The sequence below is a fragment of the Tiliqua scincoides genome, chromosome 3, assembly GCF_035046505.1.
Source record: "Tiliqua scincoides isolate rTilSci1 chromosome 3, rTilSci1.hap2, whole genome shotgun sequence".
NCBI classification, from domain to species: Eukaryota; Metazoa; Chordata; class Lepidosauria; order Squamata; family Scincidae; genus Tiliqua; species Tiliqua scincoides.
In genome coordinates this window covers 58,899,131-58,921,951 of record NC_089823.1, presented here as the reverse complement: position 1 = coordinate 58,921,951, position 22,821 = coordinate 58,899,131, and the positions used below count along the sequence as shown (strand labels likewise).

The 22,821-nt window shown below is 42.3% G+C and overlaps 1 protein-coding gene across 4 annotated transcripts in view; it reads left to right on the top strand.

The window, feature by feature from the left end:
• Positions 1–22,821, top strand: part of GRIK1 (glutamate ionotropic receptor kainate type subunit 1) — a 200,428-nt gene that overhangs the window by 128,020 nt on the left and 49,587 nt on the right. For all 4 annotated transcript variants that reach the window (XM_066622618.1, XM_066622617.1, XM_066622616.1 and 1 more), the window contains 4 exons: positions 6,274–6,455; positions 12,104–12,157; positions 14,128–14,301; positions 16,959–17,102. In XM_066622618.1, coding sequence (XP_066478715.1) covers positions 6,274–6,455; positions 12,104–12,157; positions 14,128–14,301; positions 16,959–17,102 — 554 coding nt within the window. The remainder of the gene's footprint in view (positions 1–6,273; positions 6,456–12,103; positions 12,158–14,127; positions 14,302–16,958; positions 17,103–22,821) is intronic.

The following is a 22,821-nucleotide window of genomic DNA, read 5'->3' as shown; positions in this document are numbered from 1 at the left end:
ACAGAGAAAATCAAATATCTAATGGCTCCCTGTCCCAAAGGGGCTCACAATCTAAAAAGATGCAAAGGAATACCAGCAGACAGCCACTAGAACAGACAGTGCTGGGGTGAGGTGAGCCAGTTACTCTCCCCCTGCTAAATAAAAGAGGGCCACCCACTTGAAAAAGTGCCTCTTACCCAGTTAGCAGGGGTTACCCCTGTTTTTGCCTTCTGCAGAGCCTCCATTGGTGTGGCTGCATATTATGGCATGGTGGGGGATCAGATTGGGCCCTAAGGCTGCAGTCCTATCCACACTTACCTGGGAGGATGTCCCATTCTATAAGGAGACTTATAGCCCAATTCTATCCTCCCCTTCCTCCCATTGGTGCAGCCATGCTGAAAAGGAGCATACTATATCCAGGGGTGAGGGTGGATCAGGAGGCTTCAGAGGAGGAAGGAGACTGAAATACCCTTACATCTCTAAAAGCTTCTTACTCTGCAATGGGTCACTTCAGACCTGTGCAGCTAGCCAGAAATTCAAGGAGAGAAAGAGGGTGGAGAGGCTGCTGACAGAGAGAATAGGATCCTGCACACTCTATTGTCACCAAATCCATCCCCTCCTTTAGCCCGCTCCCTCTGTTCCTCCCCCTCCCCACATGCCCCTCCCTGTCCCTGCTGTTTCCTTACTCCCTGCCTGCCCCTGCTGCTGCCTTGCTTGCTCTAGTGGCTACAGCAGAGTCCAGTGACAGATGGGGAGCACTTTCTCCTCTTGTGCCCACAGACAGTGCACTCTGCATGCTGCTCACTCTTGAATTTAACATTTTCAGTATTAACTGTTGCTCTAACTTAAAAAGTGGGTAAGACTTCCAGGGATTTAAAATGTTCTTTATGGCAGTCAGGGCCAGCAGAAGTGGTGCTGTGACAATAGCTGGTCCTGGTAAGATTGAGCCATAAACTAGAGTAGGGAGAACAGACAGGACAAAATAGTAAATGGGTAAAATTCTTGTGTTTTTTGTTTTTGTGTGAAACTTGTATTGGTCACCCATTTTTCTGTCTCTGAAAGCATTGTATTGGCAACCTTCAGTCTCGAAAGACTATGGTATCGCGCTCTGAAAGGTGGTTCTGGCACAGCGTCTAGTGTGGCTGAAAAGGCCAATCCGGGAGTGACAATCCCTTCCACACCGGGAGCAAGTGCAGTCTGTCCCTGGTCTGTCTCCCTGGCTATGGGCCTTCCTTCTTTGCCTCTTAGCCTCAGACTGTTGGCAAAGTGTCTCTTCAAACTGGGAAAGGCCATGCTGCACAGCCTGCCTCCAAGCGGGCCGCTCAGAAGCCAGGGTTTCCCACTTGTTGAGGTCCATCCCTAAGGCCTTCAGATCCCTCTTGCAGATGTCCTTGTATCGCAGCTGTGGTCTACCTGTAGGGCGCTTTCCTTGCACGAGTTCTCCATAGAGGAGATCCTTTGGGATCCGGCCATCATCCATTCTCACGACATGACCAAGCCAACGCAGACGTCTCTGTTTCAGCAGTGAATACATGCTAGGGATTCCAGCACGTTCCAGGACTGTGTTGTTTGGAACTTTGTCCTGCCAGGTGATGCCGAGGATGCGTCGGAGGCAGCGCATGTGGAAAGCGCTCAGTTTCCTCTCCTGTTGTGAGCGAAGAGTCCATGACTCGCTGCAGTACAGAAGTGTACTCAGGACGCAAGCTCTGTAGACCTGGATCTTGGTATGTTCCATCAGCTTCTTGTTGGACCAGACTCTCTTTGTGAGTCTGGAAAACGTGGTAGCTGCTTTACCGATGCGCTTGTTTAGCTCGGTATCGAGAGAATGAGTGTTGGAGATCGTTGAGCCAAGGTACACAAAGTCATGGACAACCTCCAGTTCATGCTCAGAGATTGTAATGCAGGGAGGTGAGTCCACATCCTGAACCATGACCTGTGTTTTCTTCAGGCTGATTGTCAGTCCAAAATCTTGGCAGGCCTTGCTAAAACGATCCATGAGCTGCTGGAGATCTTTGGCAGAGTGGGTAGTGACAGCTGCATCGTCGGCAAAGAGGAAGTCACGCAGACATTTCAGCTGGACTTTGGATTTTGCTCTCAGTCTGGAGAGGTTGAAGAGCTTTCCGTCTGATCTGGTCCGGAGATAGATGCCTTCTGTTGCAGTTCCAAAGGCCTGCTTCAGCAGGACAGCGAAGAAAATCCCAAACAAGGTTGGTGCAAGAACACAACCCTGCTTCACTCTGCTTCGGATGTCAAAAGGGTCTGATGTGGAGCCATCGAAGACAACAGTGCCCTTCATGTCCTTGTGGAAAGATCTGATGATGCTGAGGAGCCTGGGTGGACATCCAATCTTGGGGAGAATCTTGAAGAGGCCGTCTCTGCTGACCAGGTCGAAAGCCTTTGTGAGATCTATGAAGGCTATAAAGAGTGGCTGTCGTTGTTCCCTGCATTTCTCCTGCAGTTGTCTAAGGGAGAATACCATATCAGTGGTGGACCTGTTGGCTCGGAATCCACACTGCGATTCTGGATAGACGCTCTCTGCAAGTACCTGGAGCCTCTTTAGTACAACTCGGGCAAACAGCTTTCCTACAACGCTAAGGAGAGAAAGCATAATGAAAGCATAATGCTATGAGAATATCACCTGAAAAAATGGCACTTAGTGGCTTTTAAAAAATGACTTTTTAAATGACTTTTTAAAAAAGGAAACACAAAGAGTTCTTTCATTAGTATTTGCATTATACCTGAATCCCTAGCCAAGCTGGAATGCAGCTAGAGAACACGTAACTAAAGAAAGACAAGTTATTTATTTGCAAATTTTCCAATGTAAATGCCTAAACTTTAAGCTAAATGTGGAAGCAGTGAGAAAAATTCATATCTTTCTATTTCTTTCTGGACCTTTATTTATATGAAAATTTATGTCCCAATTAACCAACCTTATCAAGACATATACCGTGTATGGTTCCCTCTACACTGTCTGTTGCTCCAGGCACTTTTCTCCCTTTCTCTTCTCACTGTCCAGCATTGGAGCTGGGAAGAAAGAAAAGTGTCCACAGCAACTGACAGCATGACAGCTAGTCTCGTTATATGTAAATAGGACAGATATGTTAATGCCAGCCCCATAATTTCTAGTTTCTCCATGAGTGCCAAACCACCCATCACACAAAGAGGTCTCACTACTACTCCCTCCCCACCCTGGATGTTGTCCCTGTCCTTGCATGGTCATTTGGGGACAGAATGTCTGACCCAACCCTTGATCATATAGGGCTCAAACCTTACCAACTTTCCAGCACCCAGGTGAGGGCTATGCAACTCTGAGATAAGGGAACAAACATTGCCTTACCTTGAAGAGGCTTCTGTGACTGTCCCCCATCTGCAGGATGCAGCACATGACCCACAGGCACAGCTATGCCAGTGCTGGAAAGTTGGTTAGGATTGCACCCATAGTTGATATACTACTGTCATATATACAACACAATATTAGGGACTAGCTCAAAGTTCCATCTTCATATGACTATGCTGGGGTAGGGACATCAAGCCAGGTGGACAGAAAATAGCATCACTCACTCCTCTTTGCATATATGGAGTTGCCCAGGGTTGTGGGCCCAAGCCTATCTAACTTTCCAATGCCAATGCAGCTGTGCCAGTGGGATATGCTCTTCAATCTGTGGTGGGGGAACAGTCATGGAGGCCTCCTTAAGGTAAGGGATTGTTTGTTCCCTTACCTTGGGACTGCATTGTGGCTGTATTGGTGCTGGAAAGTTGGATAGGATTGGGCCCTAAATAATCCAAACAGCTCCATATACAATACTTTCAAGCTGGTTTATCAAATATAGATACTTGCACTCCATCGGCATTTGATCTGTAGTCTTCTAACTCACACAATGATTTATAGATCTACGCATAATCTACATAATTTCCATATCTACTTCCTCTAGGTGGGTTGGATAGTTCTGCCAAAATGTGAGACATTAAGGGCTTCTGTTCATTCCATTGTAGTTGCACCAGCCCATCTATTTGTACCTTTCAGTATCCTATGAGGAGTTGGAACAGAAGACTGAAGAAAAAACTAAAAAGAAATGCATCTTTCCCCCCTACATTTTCTTTGTGGAATATTTCCCACACATGAATGCAAGCATTTACAGAGAGATGGTCTGAGTCTTCTGGCCCCCCTAGCTCAGAGGCGTTCCCTCATAAATTCCATTCTCCTAGCTAAAGTTCACCAGTGGCTGTGGTGTGAACTTTTGTTGCTGTAGAATACCATATGACAAAGTGATCTTTTCAAGCCAAGGAGTTCTTATCAGTGAGAGGAAATTACACCTGAAATTATTGTGCCGGAAGCACCATTTGCTCTGGTAATGTAACTTTTGTCACAGTGGCTGAAGAAGTACCTTTGGTCGCGACGTTCCTTCAACGTTCAATGCCACCAAGTTGTGGATTTACTGCCAGCTTGCATATATTCCCTCTGCCTGCTCACCAACCGTGTAAAAAGTCCCTTTAGAAAGCTGGGGAACTTGAATGTGGTATCTTGAGGCTCTTAGCACAGCCAAACTGTGTTTTGTACAGTGGTAGGACAATTTCCACTTGAATACTCATAATGCTTCATAGTCCGTATTGGTTTGTGGCTGCTTTAATAAAAAAAAAAAAGAAGCAGCAGCAGCAGCAAGCAGAGAATCAGTCTACTAAAGAAAAAAGTCAATTTTCCCAGTGCAGTGTGAGGCCTTGAGCAAAAGCCAGCAGCTTGCAGCATAGCAATCACCACTTCACATCAGAGGAAAATAGGGTGATACTTTCTGCTGCTTTCCAGTTTGCATTATATTAGTGTGGTTTTTATGTCCAAGATCCTAAGTAGTTTCATACAGGAAGCAAATGAAATGGTCCCTCTCTCATGGGTCTGCTGATTGTACATTCACATTATTAACATTGGTAAGGGAGAATTTTGAACAGTGTTCTTTGCTTTTATTCAATACTGTTCTTTAAAAGCACATCTTGCTTTGGCTCTCTTGGAGTACATTGTAAGGGTGTATGTCAGAATGAGGCAATGAGCTTTTTTGTATAATTGGACAAAGGATGCATGATATGCTTCATGAAATAATTTTTCCCCTCAAGCAGAGGGCCTACAAAGCTACTGAACTACGCAGATGATAACAATAAGCATGATTTTTAGAGTATTTGCAGACTAATTCTCCATTCATGCTTGAATTTAAGTAGATTCACAGCATAATCTTATGCATGCCTACTCAGGACGAAGGCTCATTGTGTTCAGTGAGACTCACAACCCAGTCCTATGCCAGATTGGGCTGCTGGCTGAAGCACTTTGCAGCAGTGGTGCAGAGTTTTGCTGTCGTAAAATGCCTGCCAATGGAGTAGTAGAAAGTGCTCTGTTGGTGGCCATTTTGGGAGCACTGCTGAAAGAGGTGTTCCCCATCCATCAGTAGATCCCACCATGGCTGCCAGAGCAGGGACAGTTAGTGGTGGGGGTGAGGAGGGAGTGAAATGGGGTGGGAAGGGGCAAAACAGGGTAGGGAGGGGGAATGGGAGTGGGGAAACGGTGAGGGGGTAGATTCAGGGGCAATGGCAGGTGTAGGATCCTATCCCCTCATTTTGCAGCCTTCCCATCCCCTTTCTTTCCTCCCCTCTCTCCTTGTCATTTCTTTCCACCTGTCTTCTCAGCTTCTAAACAGCTGGTGCAGGTCGGAGGACGCCCATTGTGGAGTGAGAGGCTTACGGAGGGGTAAGGGAATTAAAACTTGCACTGGATAGAGTGTGCTCCTTTTTAGCACAGCTGCACCAGCAGGTGAAGGGGAAGGATTGGATTGGGCTGGTACACAGAGGAGTTTATGACCGCAGAACAGTGTTATAAAATGGCTGTTGATGGCGTGCACATCTACCATTGCTTAATAATTTTGGAAAATGGTTGTGCTGCAGCTGTAGTGAATCACATTTGTGTGTAAAGAGATCACATTTGCACAATGTGGTCTGATTAATATTGGAGGTTTTTGTGATCAGAGACTTGCTTGGAGAAGGAATTTTGTATTGGAAAAACCTCTAAACATAACTGCAGGTTGTAAACATAGTTGAGTATTTTTTGAGTAAATATGCTCATCAAGGAAAAATAACTTTTTAAGTTGTAGTAGTTAAGGACCTGATAAATGATATGTGAAAACATTAACTTTTACATGGGGGAGAGACTAATTTGAAATGAAACCATGAAACAGTGAAATTAAATGGTAGGTCTAAATGACAGAAAAGATTCATTGCACAGAACAGTCATTTGAATGATTGGATGTCATTTTCTAGGTCTAATTCGCCTGCAAGAGCTCATCAAAGCCCCTTCCAGGTACAACATTAAAATCAAAATACGGCAGCTGCCCTCTGGGAATAAAGATGCCCGACCTTTACTCAAAGAGATGAAGAAGGGCAAAGAGTTCTATGTGATATTTGATTGCTCTCATGAAACGGCAGCAGAAATCCTTAAACAGGTAAGAAGGTGGAAACTGTCCATTTGTTTCTATCAAAATTATCATGCCATCTGGTTTTCAGCTTCTGGAAAGTCATAAAATTGCATTCAGCTGGATTAGATTTTAGCTCATCAACACAGTGGTGCTCAGGTGTTCTCAATATTGTGTTTCTGAGCTTCTCTTGGGCAAGAAAAATCTGTCTGAGCATCACTAAAGAACAAATTTAAAGGTTATAGGATAGGGCCTTTTCTGTGATGTCACTGCAATTATGGAACTCCCTCCCTCATGAGTTAAGAGCCATCCCTACATTGGAGGGATTATGGTGGGGAATAAAGGGTTTTTTAAAATTTCAGTTATCTTTTTAGAATGGGGGTATGTGGACTGTTTTATGGCTATGCTGCTGTTTCATTGCTGCTCTCTGCTTTTTATATATCTACTCTTGATATTAGCTGCTATTTTAAGCCATTTCTGCCCAGCGTTGCATATATGCAACAGGGATCAAATGTGTACAGCTGTAGGCTGGGCAGAAATGGGTTAATTGATATGGTTCTTGATTTGTAATGTTGCTGCTATGATTAATAGTGATTGCATGGTTTTAGATTGTGATTGTGTGATTTAATATTGGTAGACCTCCTCCACTCCATTTTATTAAATCACAAATACTGACCAATAACTTTTCATTAAACAGCTTTCCTCAGAGTTCTGATCTGAGCTCCAGTGGCAATGACTCATAGCATTTCAGTTTTATTTGTATTGTTTTAAAAGATTTTCTGCCTGGTATTCCCAATGTCATCTGGCTGATGCCGATGATAGTAACTGTTGCTAGAATAGCAGCATTCATTCATGGTACTTCTACAGCACAACATCCTGGGTCGTCTTGGGTCACTATCACAAGGCTGGCTCAGACAATACTGCTGAGACTAGCCCCTTGCATTTGAGGATGTGTATGTGCCATGAACACATGGTCACACAGACCTCCTCAAGGTAAGAGAATGTTTGTTCCCTTTCCTCAGGGCTTAACTGCAGCTGTATTTGTGCTGGAAAGTTGGCTCAGATTGGGCTATCAGTTGTGGTAGAAACTCATGTTTGCTTAGGCAGGTGTGCCCAAACCCCAGCATGGGAGACATTTGCAGCCCTCAGGGACTCCCAATTCAGACTGTGGGGAACCCCCAGTCTCCAATGAGCCTCTGTGATGCAACAGTGGCAGCAAAGGAAAGGCCGATCTTGCTTTGCACAAGGTCTTTTATAGCCCTGAGCGATCACAAGACCTTTATTCCTTCATATAAATTCTATCTCTAATATAGTCATTTAGGTAAATTTATTCAAATTTATTTAAATTTTAAATGTAAATTAATTCTTTTTTTCTTGGCTCCCCACATGTGGCCCCCCTGTCAAAAAGTTTGGACACCCTTGGCTTAGGCTATGCAGTTGGACCCTGGTATCCTCAGGTCTGGCATCCACAGATTCGTTTTACAGCACATGCCAGTGGATACCAGGGTTCAAATTTAAATGCCTTTAAAAACGAAAAAGATGCATTCTGGGGCAAGGCTGGAAGGAGAAAGGAACCTCCACATGACCCAGAAGTGGGTCTTTCAGTGCTAAAAACAGAAGCTTGACATAGAGCTAAAAATAACTCTAGAAGCATGGTTTGGTTGCAAAAAGGTAGGAACCCTGATTTTGGCATGCTTTTTTTTTTTTTCCTTCAAAGGCATTTAAATTCTGACCCGGGTATTCACAGATTCTGTATCGGGGGGGGGGGGTATTCCCCAATGGAACCCCCACAAACACTGGGATCCATCTGCATGCATATATAGTGTACTAATGAAACTGCTTATAGGATGAACTATAAAATACTACTGTAGGCCATCCTTTTTTTCCTTATACTGCTGGCAAGTACACTACAAAATGAATAAATAAATTGATTGAAGCAAAATCCCAAATGTTCTTCTCACATTCCCATTGTGTTCTTCCCAGGTTATCCTTCCTTTCTTCACCTGAGGAAGTTTCATTTACATTTTAAGATTAAGGTGGCCACTGCTGCCTGAAACATTGTGGCAGAAGGACAGCTACTTTGTTGTATCCAAACAATAGAAAGTGTGAGAAAAGTAATTCTAAGCAGTGCCACTTGCAGTTTACCCTTGGGCAAAATTCAGGGAGAGAGAGCTCAATTTCCACTATGATTATAGCCTGGAATCTCACTGTGTATGTCACATGGAAGATTATTATGGGTGGATCTTTCTTCTTCCCAAAAGAGATGGTATTTTGCCTGAATTCTATCTGTAATGGAGATATGATTACATGCTATTAAGTAAAGCCGTGGACAACATAGAATTCATATCTAATACTTCTTAGATGGAGTTTGTAACCTCTGTGATCTGGAGAAAATTGGCTGGTGGTATCTATCCCAACAGATATCACCAAGCTGTTCAGGCAACAGATCTTATACGCCCCTCGTTCTGTGATATTCTTGAATTCTTTGAACTAGAAAAGTCCTATGGAAAGAATTTGCTAGTGATGAAAACTGCACTATCGGAACATTCTAAGTCGGTTTCTTTTGATCTGAATTTCAAAGTTAGTAGGTGTTAGGCACCAAAAATTTCCATTTAATTTCTCATCCTGAAAACTTTATTCTGTATTCTGCTGGCAGCTGTTATGATTTTGGAGGGGAAAGCATTAACAACAAGGAAGGGAAACTTGCCAGTGGGGGGGGGGGAGGAGGGAATGCAGAGGATGCAGAGCAGATTTGTGTTTTTCCTGAACGTGAGGTAAATAATGGTTGTGGGCACTGTAACCCAGATGCCTTCCTGAGGTACCAGCTTGCTTGCAGTGTAAATGCAGTTAGTCAGAAGTGTGGGCAGTGTCAGTACCAAGTCACTGGGGGTCTTGGGACAAAGCCCAGCACTGGGTCCCTCATGCCATCTCCCTCCAATGGTGATTTGAGTGTTATCAGTGCCACTGGTATTGTAAGTTCAGGAGCCAGAATCTCACCAGCCTCTGATGCACCTAGCAGGAGCCTCCCTTCCCAGAATGCCTGACAAGATTGCGAGAGTGATAAATTGCAGGCCTAGAAGTAGCACTGTTGTAGGAAAACCATTGGAGAGGAGCTCTGTGAGGTGCGTGGTCACAGAGGAACAAATCCATGATTAACCTACCTTTCCTCTGAGTCAGGGCCCATACCATGGGGTACATCATACCTCAGCTCAGGGTCAAAAAGGGGGCCCAGGAGCCAAAGGAGGGAGACAAAAACTTCCTGGCGCTTTACATTTTCTGATCTCACCAAGGCCCATGGGAGGAGGATGAAGGGGATACATCGTACTTGGGCATGGGGTCAAAAAGGGGCCCCAGGACCCAAAGCAGGGAACTCTGAAATTTCCTGGGATCTCAGAAAATGTTTGGATATATTGTATGAAGACAAGCATTCACATTTTTTGTATGCCTACATAGTACTATATATACACTACTAAATCATAGAAATTATGATCCAGTGGAGAAGGGAAGGGTCCTGAAAGGAACTTTTGAACCCCCTGATAAAAATTCCTCTCAGAGGCCCTGCTCTGAATTTTCCAAGATTATATTTGGCTTGGAACTGGTACTTGAAAGATCACCTTTCTCTGTATGAATCGACTTGTAGTCTAAGGTGTGCTGGGAGGTCCTGTTTGTGCATCCCACATCTGTGTCTACCTCAGAGGATGGGACCAGGCTAAAGGGAAGTCTTCCTAAACAGGGAAACAGAACTGAAAAAAGCTGCCTACCTTATCAGATGCAAAGTCCTATGAGAGTCTATTATGTTGCCAGCCATTGCTTATGTCACTAGATGCAGATTATTAGGACCCAACTGTCAGTGAACCAGCCAATGGCAAGGCCCAGATTTTTGAAGAACCACAAAATCCCCTCTTTCCCTTCCCTACAAGTAGTCAATCCTATCACTGAGATTTCACTTTAGCTTACATAAACTTGAACTATATTAAGAGCTTGAAAACTGTCCCCAGTCATCAGCCTCTTTATAGCTGCTTTGAGCTATCAATTCCCAATGGCCATTTAGTGTTTAAAGAACAAATTTGTTGTGGTACTCTGTCAAATTTATTGCCATACATTTACACTAAAAGCTTGTGCACAGAAGGAGACCACCCCAGGATAGCAATCTGAGTTCAGACAATGCATGCCACACTTTACTGTGACAGTGGCTGTTATGTGTTCTTCTGGATCTGGGAATTGACTCTGTTCCATAAATGGGACATTATTACCCTGATGAAGTTTGCTAGTTTCCTACAGAGACAAGGACTGTGTAAACTTGACTGTGTATAATGGGGAGCTTATATCACATAGATGTGTTTTACACTAAAGCTGCAATCTTAGGCACACTTCCCTGGAAATAAAGCTCCACTGAACACAACAGACTTACTTCTGAGTAAACATGCATAGAAAACTGATAGAGACGTGATTTTCTCATTATAATACAGAATGTTCTGAAATATATGATCAGTGTTCGCTGGAACCTTGGCTGGCTAGATCATCTTCAAGAAGGGGTGTTTTATTTGGATGGAGGGAAATCGAATGGGACATTATCATAATTCTCTAGAACCTTACAAATCTTTAGGGCCAAACTACACATTATGTTAAAAGTTTATTATTGGCTGTGACATGTATGACTTCTCTAAATAGTAGTCATAGGGATGGGGGGGAGACTTTAACTCTTTGCTCTCTACAGTTCATATGTCTCTCTCACACACACACACCACTGTCATTATTTGTCAGGAGGAAAGCAGCCATTGGTACCAGTGGGAATTTCACCCCTGTGGAAAACAGGTATGCATGAGAAGAATACAGAGTGGGATTGTTGTGGAAGCAAAGGGGTTAAAACCCCCCAGCTGCTACTTAATAGAGAAATGTTATGTAGCTCAGGACCAATGTCACAGACATGTAGTTTTGTCCTTCCTGTGCCTCTACACAGCCCGTTCCCCTCCCCCCGTTTTGTGCCTGTTAAATAAAGGAAACTTGTGGCTTTGTACAGATTGCACAGTCCACAGTGGAGAAACAGCAATGAGAATTTAAAGAACACACCCCAGCACTCTCTTCTTTGTCCCACCTGTGCATAGCCCTTAAAAAGCTGCCTCATCCTGAATCAGCCCCTTGGTTCATCTTCTAGGTCAATATTGTCAGCCTGCACTGGCAATCCTCTGCTGGTTTCATATAGGAATTTTTTTCTTTTCTTTAGATTGGAGGGATTAAACCCCGGAGCTTCTGCATGCTAAGCATACATTCTTTTACTAAGCTGAGAATGCACCCCACAAAATGGTCATCCATGCTGCTAGTTATGCATGTTCTGGAAAGCTACCTGTGCAGACATGCATAATATGTCTTCTCTCACACTCTCCATTCCAATCAAAGAACTGAGTTTAATATCTTGTACCAAGCCTAATTCCCTGGGGGGAAAACGTTTCTGTTTTTGACAAGTATTAGAGTAGTTTCAGCCACAATCTAGTTATGAAGAGATAGTTGATTGTTCCTCAGCCCCACAAGAATACAGTCTCAGGCTGTTCTGTAGACCTACAAAGAAAGCAGTGCAGTCACCTTGTGGAGAGAATATGGTAGTGATTTTTCATACAGAATGCCTATTATGTTGAGTTTCATTCTCTCTCTTTCTCTCTATCCCCTCCCTTTCTCAACAGATTCTCTCCATGGGAATGATGACTGAATACTATCACTACTTTTTTACGACCCTGGTAAGCCATTCTGATAAATTCGTACCCATAACAGCAGAAGCAATTGAAGACCTTCATCTCCCCCTGTGTTCCTGTGTGTCACTAATATAGATGAAAACTGCTCGTTAACTGCTCAGTATCACTAGCGCTGGTTGAGCCATCTTTTAATGGAGGCAGCCTGCTACATTTATCACCGACCCTTTTTCCACCTCACTCTAAAACATGAGATCTAATGGGCTTAAGCTGCAGGAGAGGCGATTTTGATTGAAAGCAGGAGGATATCTTCAAGCAGAGGCTTGAGAAGTAGCTTTTGGAGATGCTATAGAGAGGATTTTTTAATTTCAAGCAGGGAGTTGGACCTGATGGTATTGAAGGTCTTCTTCAACTCTATAACATTATGATGCTAACACACACACACACACTGGATAGCCTCTCATGGTTCCATCCTATCTCTGCCAAGCACCAGTAGAACATGACCTCTGCTGGCAGTAACTGCCTTATGGCAGTCAAAAAATGCACTCATGTGGCCAATATCGTAACACTGTCTGTTTCCCTTACTGCTGCCTTTACATGCTTTGGATTTAAGCCTTCTAAAAAGCAAGTGTAGATCTGAGGCGCCCGATGATGGTGGTGGTGGAGGCTTTCCTCAGAGTAAGTGTGCAAACATTCATTTACCTTGAGAAGACCTCCCCTCTTTCAAGCAAAAAAAGGTTGCTGTGGCTTCCACAGCAAAAGAGATGAAAAACCAGATCCCTGCCTCGAGGGGGCTACCAGTACAAAGAAAGAAAAACACGAGGGAGACAGTTGCAGACAGCCACGGGGAATGGCGCTATGTTGGCATGCATGGGGGATAGTCGCTCTGCCATTTCTGCCATTGCTGCTGACTAGAAGTGAGCCATCACTCAAAAAATGTCTCTTGACCACAGTTAGCAAATATGTTTCCTTTTTCTAGCAAGGTTAGCTCGACAGTATCCATGTTGTGGCATCAAAAGTGTTTCTTCCGATATTTTAAAGAAGCAAGTGCAATATTGCAAACTTAATGGCAATTTGAACTGGTGACTGATGGCCCGCCACAGACTCATAATGTTCCTTCACAAGATTGTCAGTGCCATCAAGAATGTTCCTGAAACAAATCTTTTAAATCTTGACGAGAGTCTTCCACTTTCCCAGTCGATAACATATGGTTTTGCAGTGTGTCACAAAATAATATCACTTCAAACATCCATTATATCCTTGCTTTGCAAATTTCTGCTATCTAAAACACACGGAAGAGCTTTTTCAGCAGCTTAACGCATATATCAGACAATGTGACAGCAAGTTACCAAAGCTGGCAAGGCAAGAGAAATATGGAGCCCATATGTAGTAAAACTGTATTGTTCATCACATTGCTGGAAGTTTTCTTTCTTGAAGATGGAACATATTTGTCAACATTGGCCGGCCAATTTTTCATGTTAGAATTTTTTTTGTGTGTGAGATAACCGTAATGTTATTATAGGACTGATATAAATCAACATGAGATGCCAAGGTGCAACTTGCTTATAAAATAATGTTGTGTCTAATGTTTTATGTTCCAACAAATAAGATGTGAGCTATCTAATAAATCCTACACAGTTATTCAGATTTCATAATTTATGAAGTTTCTGGTATGATCTGTAGCGCCAAAGGAAAAAATACATTTTCCAAATATCTGCATTTAGTGGAAGTTGACAACAGTCTAAAGATTAAGGTTCATATTCTCCAATAGAGTTCAGTTCTTAAAAGATGTAAACTTCCTTGGAAGGTGGTGCAGTGGGGGAGGGGTCAGGCTTATTCATATTGGAAATATGATGGGATAGGGCAAGATCCATACCTGAAATAATGGAGAATCATTTTCAAAGCCACAGCCAATCAAGATTGGCATGGGGCTGAATTAGTGTTTGGACCTATTTTAGTATACACTTTCACTTTTTTATAATTAATGTCATTTCTCTCAAAAAATTTTGTTGATGCAGGACTTGTTTGCGTTGGATTTGGAACCCTACAGATATAGTGGAGTCAATATGACTGGATTTCGCCTGCTCAACATCGACAATCCTCAAGTGGCATCTGTTATTGAGAAGTGGTCAATGGAACGGCTGCAGGCACCACCCAAGCCAGAGACTGGTCTCCTGGATGGCATGATGACCGTAAGTGAAAAGGCACAGTCTGTAGTATTACTGGTGTAAGCTGGAATGAATTTATTAATTGATTCTGTTTTCAGAAACACAAAATCTAGATAGCTTGATTAGGAAAGTGTGGCATTAGCTGCAATCTTATGCCTGGTGGATGTTCATTGCAATGCATGCTTCTTCACAGTAGACCAATTGTCCATTATGCTATCAGCCAAGTGCTATGGTTGGACAAAGCCCCTTTTGTTTCAGTGTAGCACTCATCAGAAGGAAGTTCAGTAAGTGTTTAGACTGCAATAATGTACACATGAACCTGTCAGCTCTTGCACTACCTGTAACAGTCTGCTACCGCTATGGAAAGCAAGGCTGTGTAGAAGCCCTCACCAGCCGTTCTGCACGTAACTTTAAACTGGGCCAACCCTACATCTTGTTTGCTGCTAGGTGGAAGTCCTCTTCAGGCAATTTTCTCCATTCATTGAATGCAGGGAGAGGGGAATTGGAGCACTCTGACTAGCCGTGCTTCCCACACCAATGAGACCATGGGCTTAATTCTTGCAGATCCCACATTTGGTATTCGTCTACTCCTCAGTAGACAGTGCAGAATGCAGGGAGAGTTTCTCTGCACAGTGTGAAAACCTGAGGGGCTGCTCCATGTGTGCATGTCACTGGTCAGCACACTCCTTTTTTTCTTCTCATAAATGCAGGTAGCAGCTGAACAAGTGTCAGTGACTTTCTGCACTAATCTGTCACTACAGTTTGAGAATTTGTAGCTCTGTCCGAGTGGACTCAGATTTGGTAATTACAGGCAGACTCACCATGACCCTAATTGTTTTTGTCAAATCTACTGCTACAGTTATACAGATCATCCAGGCAAAGACCAAGTCACTAAATATTATGCAAACAGAACATTGGAGCCATATATATGTTGCTAAAGGGTATACCAGTAATTATGGTGCATTCATTAAAAGTCAAGCAAAGGCCTTCAACAATGAAGCACCCTGCGCTTTGCAGTATGCCAAACAAGACCACCTGCAGTGGTTCTCAAAGTCTCATGTGGAGTTTCCAAATGCTAAGTCTTTGTGGGAGTGGGAGGAAAGCAGTTATGCAATCCCCAGGATCAGACCGCTGCGAGGGAAGGAGGGTGTTTTTTACCTTACTTGCTGCCATGGTTCAGGGTTTGCAGGGAGGCTTGCAGAGTGCTCTGCAGGGCTCCCCGCAGCCTGTAGAATGTTAAAGAAACAATTGCAACCCACATCTGGTTTAGCAATTACAACTGGGAAGTGGGTTGTGATCATTTTTCTAACTTTCTACAAGCTGTGGACAGGCTTGTAGAAAGTTAGAAAAATTCTCTGCAGGGCTCTTCATACCCCCTGGACCCAGGTAAGTAAGGTAAAAACAGCCCCCCTTTCCCCCCACAGCAGTACAATCCTTGGGATTTAGAGCCCAATCCTATGCATGTCTACTCAGAAGTAAGTCCCATTAGAATCAATGGGGCTTACTCCCAGGGAAGTGTGGATAGGATTGGGCTGTGAATCACTGCTTTCCTCCTTCCCTTTAAGGGAAAAGGGCAGGGGTTCTCAGGTTGGGGGGGTCACAACCCACCAGTTTGAAAGCCACTGCCCTAGGGAAAAATGCATGTATGATTAAGCAATTCAAAGCAGGCTCCATATTGCAGGTTTGAGCGAGAGATGGATCCTGGGTCTGAAAAGATGTAAGACCCCTGCCATAAAACACTGTTCACTATAGGTAATGCTTATAATTGGTTCTCACACAAAGTCATTGATTCTTATGCAGATCCTAATTAGTGTGTCAAGAATAATCCCAGATCTGCACTACAGAAAGATTAGCTGATAAATTCAGATCACATTTGATTACTAAAGCTCCTGTGACTGATGCCATAGTAATTTATTTAGATAAATGAAACAGAGAATTAAGTCAATTAATTTCCCAAAGGATTTGCAGAATTAAAGATTTTTTTAAAAAATAAAGTTGATTAACATGGCTATTCATACAAAACTGTCAGTATCTCAACAGTAAAATCAATGCCGTTTTCTCATTTTAAAAAAAATTGGTATGTCATTTGCTTTCGAATAATTCTGAAGTTTCAAGACAAATAATAAAGTGAATCATGAAAGAGGGGAGTCTTTTCCTAGACCCACTGAAATCTAGTTAGACCCAGTGAAGCTCTGTCATTTTTAAAGAAGTGACAAGTTACTTTTTTGTGACCTGACCCTGAATTTGCTCTAGAAGTCAAAAGCATAAAATTAGGCATACTTGTTAGTTAATCATAGGTGATCTTCTCAAGTGCAAATAGCACTTAGCATATGATCAATATTTTTAGGAGAAAGAAGGAAAAGTGATGGGGTGGAAGCAGGGCTGGCCCAAGACCTCATGACGCCTGAAGTGGCCTGCCAAATATTGCCCTGCCCCTTACCCTTGCCAGTCTCTAGTACTCCCCCTCCCTAATGTTCTAGCTCAGGATTCTCTTCTCCTCCACATTTCCTCTTCCTTTTTCAATCCCTGGAGAGTAAGGAGAAGGAGGAGCAGTAGAGGCAAGTGGGTGGACAGAGATGAATGCCTCCCATCAATCTGCTGCCTGAGGCAAATGCATCAGTTAGCCTCATGGATGGAACAAACATGTATTAAAATGCCTTTTCTATTTACCTCTCATACAGACAGAAGCAGCCCTGATGTATGATGCTGTTTACATGGTAGCAGTGGCTTCCCAGCGTGCCTCCCAAATGACTGTCAGCTCCCTGCAGTGCCACAGACACAAGCCATGGCGTTTTGGGCCCAGATTTATGAACTTGATAAAAGAGGTGAGTGAGAACCACTTGCTGGCAGCTGAAATAATGTTTTCATGTCTATTTAATGCACCAAGTCCTCTGCTGCACGCTGCTCAGTATCATTTAAGGCAGGGATGTCAAACTCATTTCATACAGAGGGCCGAGTAGCATTCATGATGCCTGCTACTTCATGGCTGCAGGTGATGTCATTACACAGGAAGTGATGTCATTAAACAGGTCAAAACCAGAAATAAACACTCTGTTCTCGTGTAGGAACTCATTGGCTGCTAATGACAGAAGAGAAAATACAGAAAATTGATCATATTTCAAGATATGGGAGAGCCCAAATATCATATTGGCCACCCTTTCAGCAGTGTCACCTCAGCATTGCTCAGGAGCTGAGAGTCCAGGGGCCGAATGAAAAGCTTCTGGGGGCCGCATCTGGCCCCCTGGCCTTATGTTTGACACCCCTGATTTAAGGGTTCAGACACCTAGAAGCAGGGTATTCTGTTTCACTTTCCCTCTTCACGAGAGGAGGTTTTTGCAGATTTCAAACTGCAGCCTATAATTTGACACAAACCTGAAATAATCTGAAGGGTCAGCCAAAACAGTTAAATAACTCTGAATCTGAACTGTTAGTTTTTAGTTGGGGGGGGGGCTGATTTCAGTGTTATCAATTAATTACCAAGTATCTTATCAGTATGCATGATATCAATAACTGAATGAATATTTAACAATTATTAGAGGTGTAATTTCTTGATGATAACACAATGAAAACACATGAACACTGCTTTCTGCACTTCTCATTTTTGTACAAAAAACAAACAACCCCCATCCTGAAATCTGCAAAAAAAAAAACCAAATACCTCTACATGTTGGTCACTGTAGGCTTCTTGGGCTGGACTGGGATATATATATGTGGGGGGGGGGAGCAATAATAACTGTGGCTGCATTAGCTGACACTATACCACCTATATCATCTACCAAGTAAATTTTTAAAATGCTAGAATTTATAATATATAAATTATAATTTATAAAAATGCACCCTTGGAATAAAAACACATAACACCAGTTTCTGCACTTTTCCTCTTTGGCAAAAAAATGAGATATGTGAAAAAAATAAGAACACCTATAACAATTATCAATGAATATTACAAATGAACATACAGTAAATATCTTCGTCATTGTCACCACCACCACTATGATTAGAATCTTTGCGGAAAGGAATTGCATTGCAGCCAAAAAAAAGCTCTAGGAATGGATGTATCAAATGTCTCTTTTTGTAAACACTAGAAGTTTCCAGGAGGTCCACTTGTGCCTATTTCCCTAAGAAAGCAATATTCAAATAAACCAGCTCCTGTAGCTATAATAACAGAACTATAGAACTAGCATGGGTCTGAGTTGACTCATGCCAGCTGCTAAGGATTACCCCAAGTAGGCCTCAACATGCCAACTCCCTTGCACCCACCCCACAGGATATAGTGGAAGCCATGTTGGCGCTGCTGCATTGGGAATTACATATTATTGGACTGCAAGTCTTCCACCTTACCTGCTGTTTGCCTTGTGGCACTAAAGGAATATTGTTCCCAGAGAGCAACCAGGAGGGAGTGATTTCAGCCAGGAAAACACTGCAGGGAAAATGATTAGGCACCTACTGCTCCAAAGAAATTGGCAGCCCTTGCCATTCATGGCTGCGATCCATTTTTTTTTAAAAAAGGACCCAATACTCAACAAGCCACCAGCCACCAACTTCTGGTGGGCATGCATGTTTTTCATGATGATGATGATGGATGGGAGATACAATCATGAATCCATTATGTAATATTATTGAGAGTCTCTTTGTATCAACATATATGTGACAGTTTTTAATCCATGAATTAGTTTATGTACAAAGAAAGACATCATCTGACTTGAGATTGAGCTACTGTGGCTCCATTGATTAAAAAAATGAACACCTTTTTAAAGGAGCAATGATGTTGATACCATGTCCTTCACTTAGCTCTGAAATATTTGAAAGGATGGCTAAGGGAAAATTCTGCTTTCTTCAAAATAGTTATTGTGTTCCCACTGAACAGAGTGGCAAATATTTAAATACATTTTTCAGCCACCTAATATTATCAGTGTGTGGACCAAAGTTCATATCTAGACTTAGTTAACTTTTGATATCAGTGAAAGCTTGTATACCAAAGGATAGAATTTGGGTCTTCTTTTGTCAAGGAGAGTTGAGTTTATGTATTTCCTTTTTGTTCAGTTTTGTTGAGGGCTGATGTGTACGTGTGGTAGGTAGGATGGGTTTTAGAACATCAAATCCTGACATTTCTACCTCATCCTCAGAATTTTTAATTCATCAGTATTAATAAAGTTAGAGCAGATACTATTGAAACATTCCTATTTCTTACGATTAAAAAAGAGAGAGAGAGATAATAAATGGCTGTGATCTGAATGCAGACTCTTGCCCTGTATTTTGAACACAGAGAAAATGTCTGGCAATATTCAAGATTGCACAGGATGGTCAACAATTTCACATTTCACAAAATCTGGCCATTGCTTATTAGTCTAAGAAATATCCACATATTTGCAGGAGGAATATAAGCATGCCAGAAGCCTCTGCATTTCTCCCTACTGGTTTAGGTAACCCAGAAAGAGAGTTCATAAGCTAGTTTTTACGTGGGTGGATATTACATTGCCTAGGATCAGCACTCAGCTACAATCGGTCATAGAAGCTAAATCCTTGCCAGAAGTTCCTCTCTTTATGACCTAATGCCATCTGATATCTAAATGATAGTCTAATCCTTTGCTCCCTTATGGAACAATTTGCAGATGACTTCATCTCCCCCTGCCAGAGAGAGAGAGGAAAAGAGGTCATTCCTTTGCAAAACAAAGTACAACCTTTTTCTCAGAGGAAAAAAAGAACAAGCAGCACAATGCTATGCATATCTACTAAAAAATAAGTCCAGTTTTGTTCAGTGGAGCTTAATCCCAAGAAGTATACGATTGCAGCCTAAGAGCAGTTCTCAAAATACGACTTACAAGGCAATCACAGGCATGTCTACTCAGAAGTAGACTGAACTCAATAGGATTTACTCCCAGGTAAATATACATAAATTGGGCCTGAGAGGGGACAGGTTCAGCGGTAGCACCCACAGAATCTAAACCCCCTTTCCAGGCCTGATCTGCCTCCATGGGTCAATGCAGACTTGTGCCTGTGATGTCACTGGTGCAGGTCTGAAGTGACCCATAGTGGCTGCTGGAGCTTATGTTGGGGCAAGGGAACAAATGTTCCCTTACCCCTAGAAGGCCTTCAACAGCCAAAACTCCCCTGTGAGATGTACCTATGGCAAGAGACTCCTGCAAGTGGAAACCTATTTCCAGTCCTACATCAGCCTTATCAGATTGAAGCCAGTGTGTTTACAGTTGTAATCCATGAAGCAGGGTGAGGCAGACTGTCTTGAGCACAGGATGGGTACAGCGGTATCCCTGTACCCATCAGTGAACATAGTAAGCATCTGACCTTGCTCCTTCTCCTTTGAGTCTTCACTCTGCCATCCTCAAAACCAGTTCTTCTTTATGGAGATCTTACTCAGTATTGTTATGCAAGTAATTAATAATGCAGTCATCTCTGCTGTAAACATATGAATACTCCAAATGGAAGGAAATTCTTAATTTAGCTGCCAGCACCAAACATTCCACTTGAGTGTAGTGTCAAAGAAAGATACTGATATATTTTCCTTAGATTTTTCTGCAGCTGCACTTCAAAAAACTCTGATGCCAATTCAAAGCTTCATACAGAGTTGTATAAACTGGAGGTTTTTCTACTTTCAGCAAAACCTCTGCATCTGAATCTATTTATTTATTTTCAGTGTTGATGGCATATTTCTGAAATGCTCCCAGCACAGTAAATATTACAGTTATACTGTAGAGCAAACCTGGATTTAACTCACGATGGAAACTCAATTTGCTAAAAATTACCATTTGAATAGTCTCAACAGTTTGTATCTCATGAGTGATTATAAGAAAATGACACACTTTCATAAGAACCTTTAGTGGAGCTCAATGAAACTGTGAGCACTTCAAATTTGATAAGAAGTATTGATGTGAAAAGCATGTTAGATTGCTCAAGTGAGGTTCTAGTTAAGAAAATGTGCTGAATCTTGCATAGTCATTACAGTAATTATATAGTGAGCAGATCAAGAGTAAAAGAAAATCAAAGGCAGATATCTGAAGTAGACTGTTTATTGGGACACACAATGAGCTGAATCAAATGCAAACATGCAGATACAAAGATGAATTTTTTTTTAAAAAAATGAAACTGTGTTGGAAAATAATCCTCAGTCTAATTGGTTTAGATCTGTAGACTTTAGTAAAAGCAAATCTACGCTACAAACTTCTATGAATTTTACCTGCTCCGGTAGCTGTGGTGGGATCCAATGTCACCTCTGTTCAGCAGTTTCAAAGTGCTACAGCTGGCAGCACTATCCTATATAAGATTGGGTTGTTGGTTTGTTTAAGGATAGAGCCTGATATTCAGATATGCTGCTGCTGAACATGAGGGATGATGTTCCCCCAAAATGGCTGCCAGTGTCACACTGCTTGCGATATAGTAAAGGCATGTATATGTCTCACGTGCCTTTATGAAATTGGAAAGCGCGGTTAGAATTGGGTCTTAAGTCCCTTACATATGTACCAGTTAGTTTCCAGGAGTTTGTACATAAGGTGAAATGTAGGAAGCTCAAAACGTCAGACTCGTGTTAGCCCAGCACTATTGTGCCTGCGCGCAAATGACACCAAAGGACAAGCCTAGGAGGGAGCAGGATTAGCGGTGCCAGCATGTGCTGCATTGTATACCCCTTCCTGGGCTTGATCTGCCAGCTAAGGTGCTCATAGACTTGCGCCAGCCATATGGCTTGTGTTGATCTAAGTAGAGCCATTAGGTGGCCTTGGCTTCCCTTATAAAGAGGACAAATATCCCCTTACCCCAAGAAGACCTTCCACCTGCAAAAATTCCTCTGTGGGATGCTGCACTGGCTTGTTGCATCAGCACAAGGGAATTTGCCATGGATTGGGCTGCCCCTCAGATGGTGGTGTTTGATCTTGAAAATTGACTTAAAAGTCATTTTTGAGAGTTCATCTACCCACATTTTCTGTGTGAGATTTGATTTGGCACTGGTTTCTCTTTGTAGCATGCAAACACCTATACAAGTAAAAAAAAAATGACACCAAGGCTGGCATAAGAAACATTTCTCCAGAATAGCTAGCGCCTCAAATTGGTTGCAGCTGAAGTTAAAGACTTATGATTAATTTGATAATTATTTGTGGCTAGAAAGTAAGGTGCAATATTGATTCTCAATGATATATGGATAATATGCTTAATAAAGTGAAACAATGATCTCAATCAATAGTACAGTGATGGGGGTTTTCAATGAAAATTGCATTCACTGGAAGATCAATACACATTCATATTAAATCTATTTTTATTCAAGTCAATACTCTCATTTAAAAATATAGATTTCAGGTGTTATTGCAATCACACTTTATCTTTCAAATGATGCACCCAAAAATGAATATTGTTTATTGAGACTATTTTAACTACTGAGTGTTAGAATGTCCTACAAACCGTTTGAGTTCTATTTGCTGTTTAATGCATTAATGTGCTGATTTGGCTACAGGCGCTTTTGGCTGCTGGGACTAAATAAGTGTAACCTCATTCAAAAATGTGCAGTAGTGACAATCAGCAACTCAGAAAGGATGATGG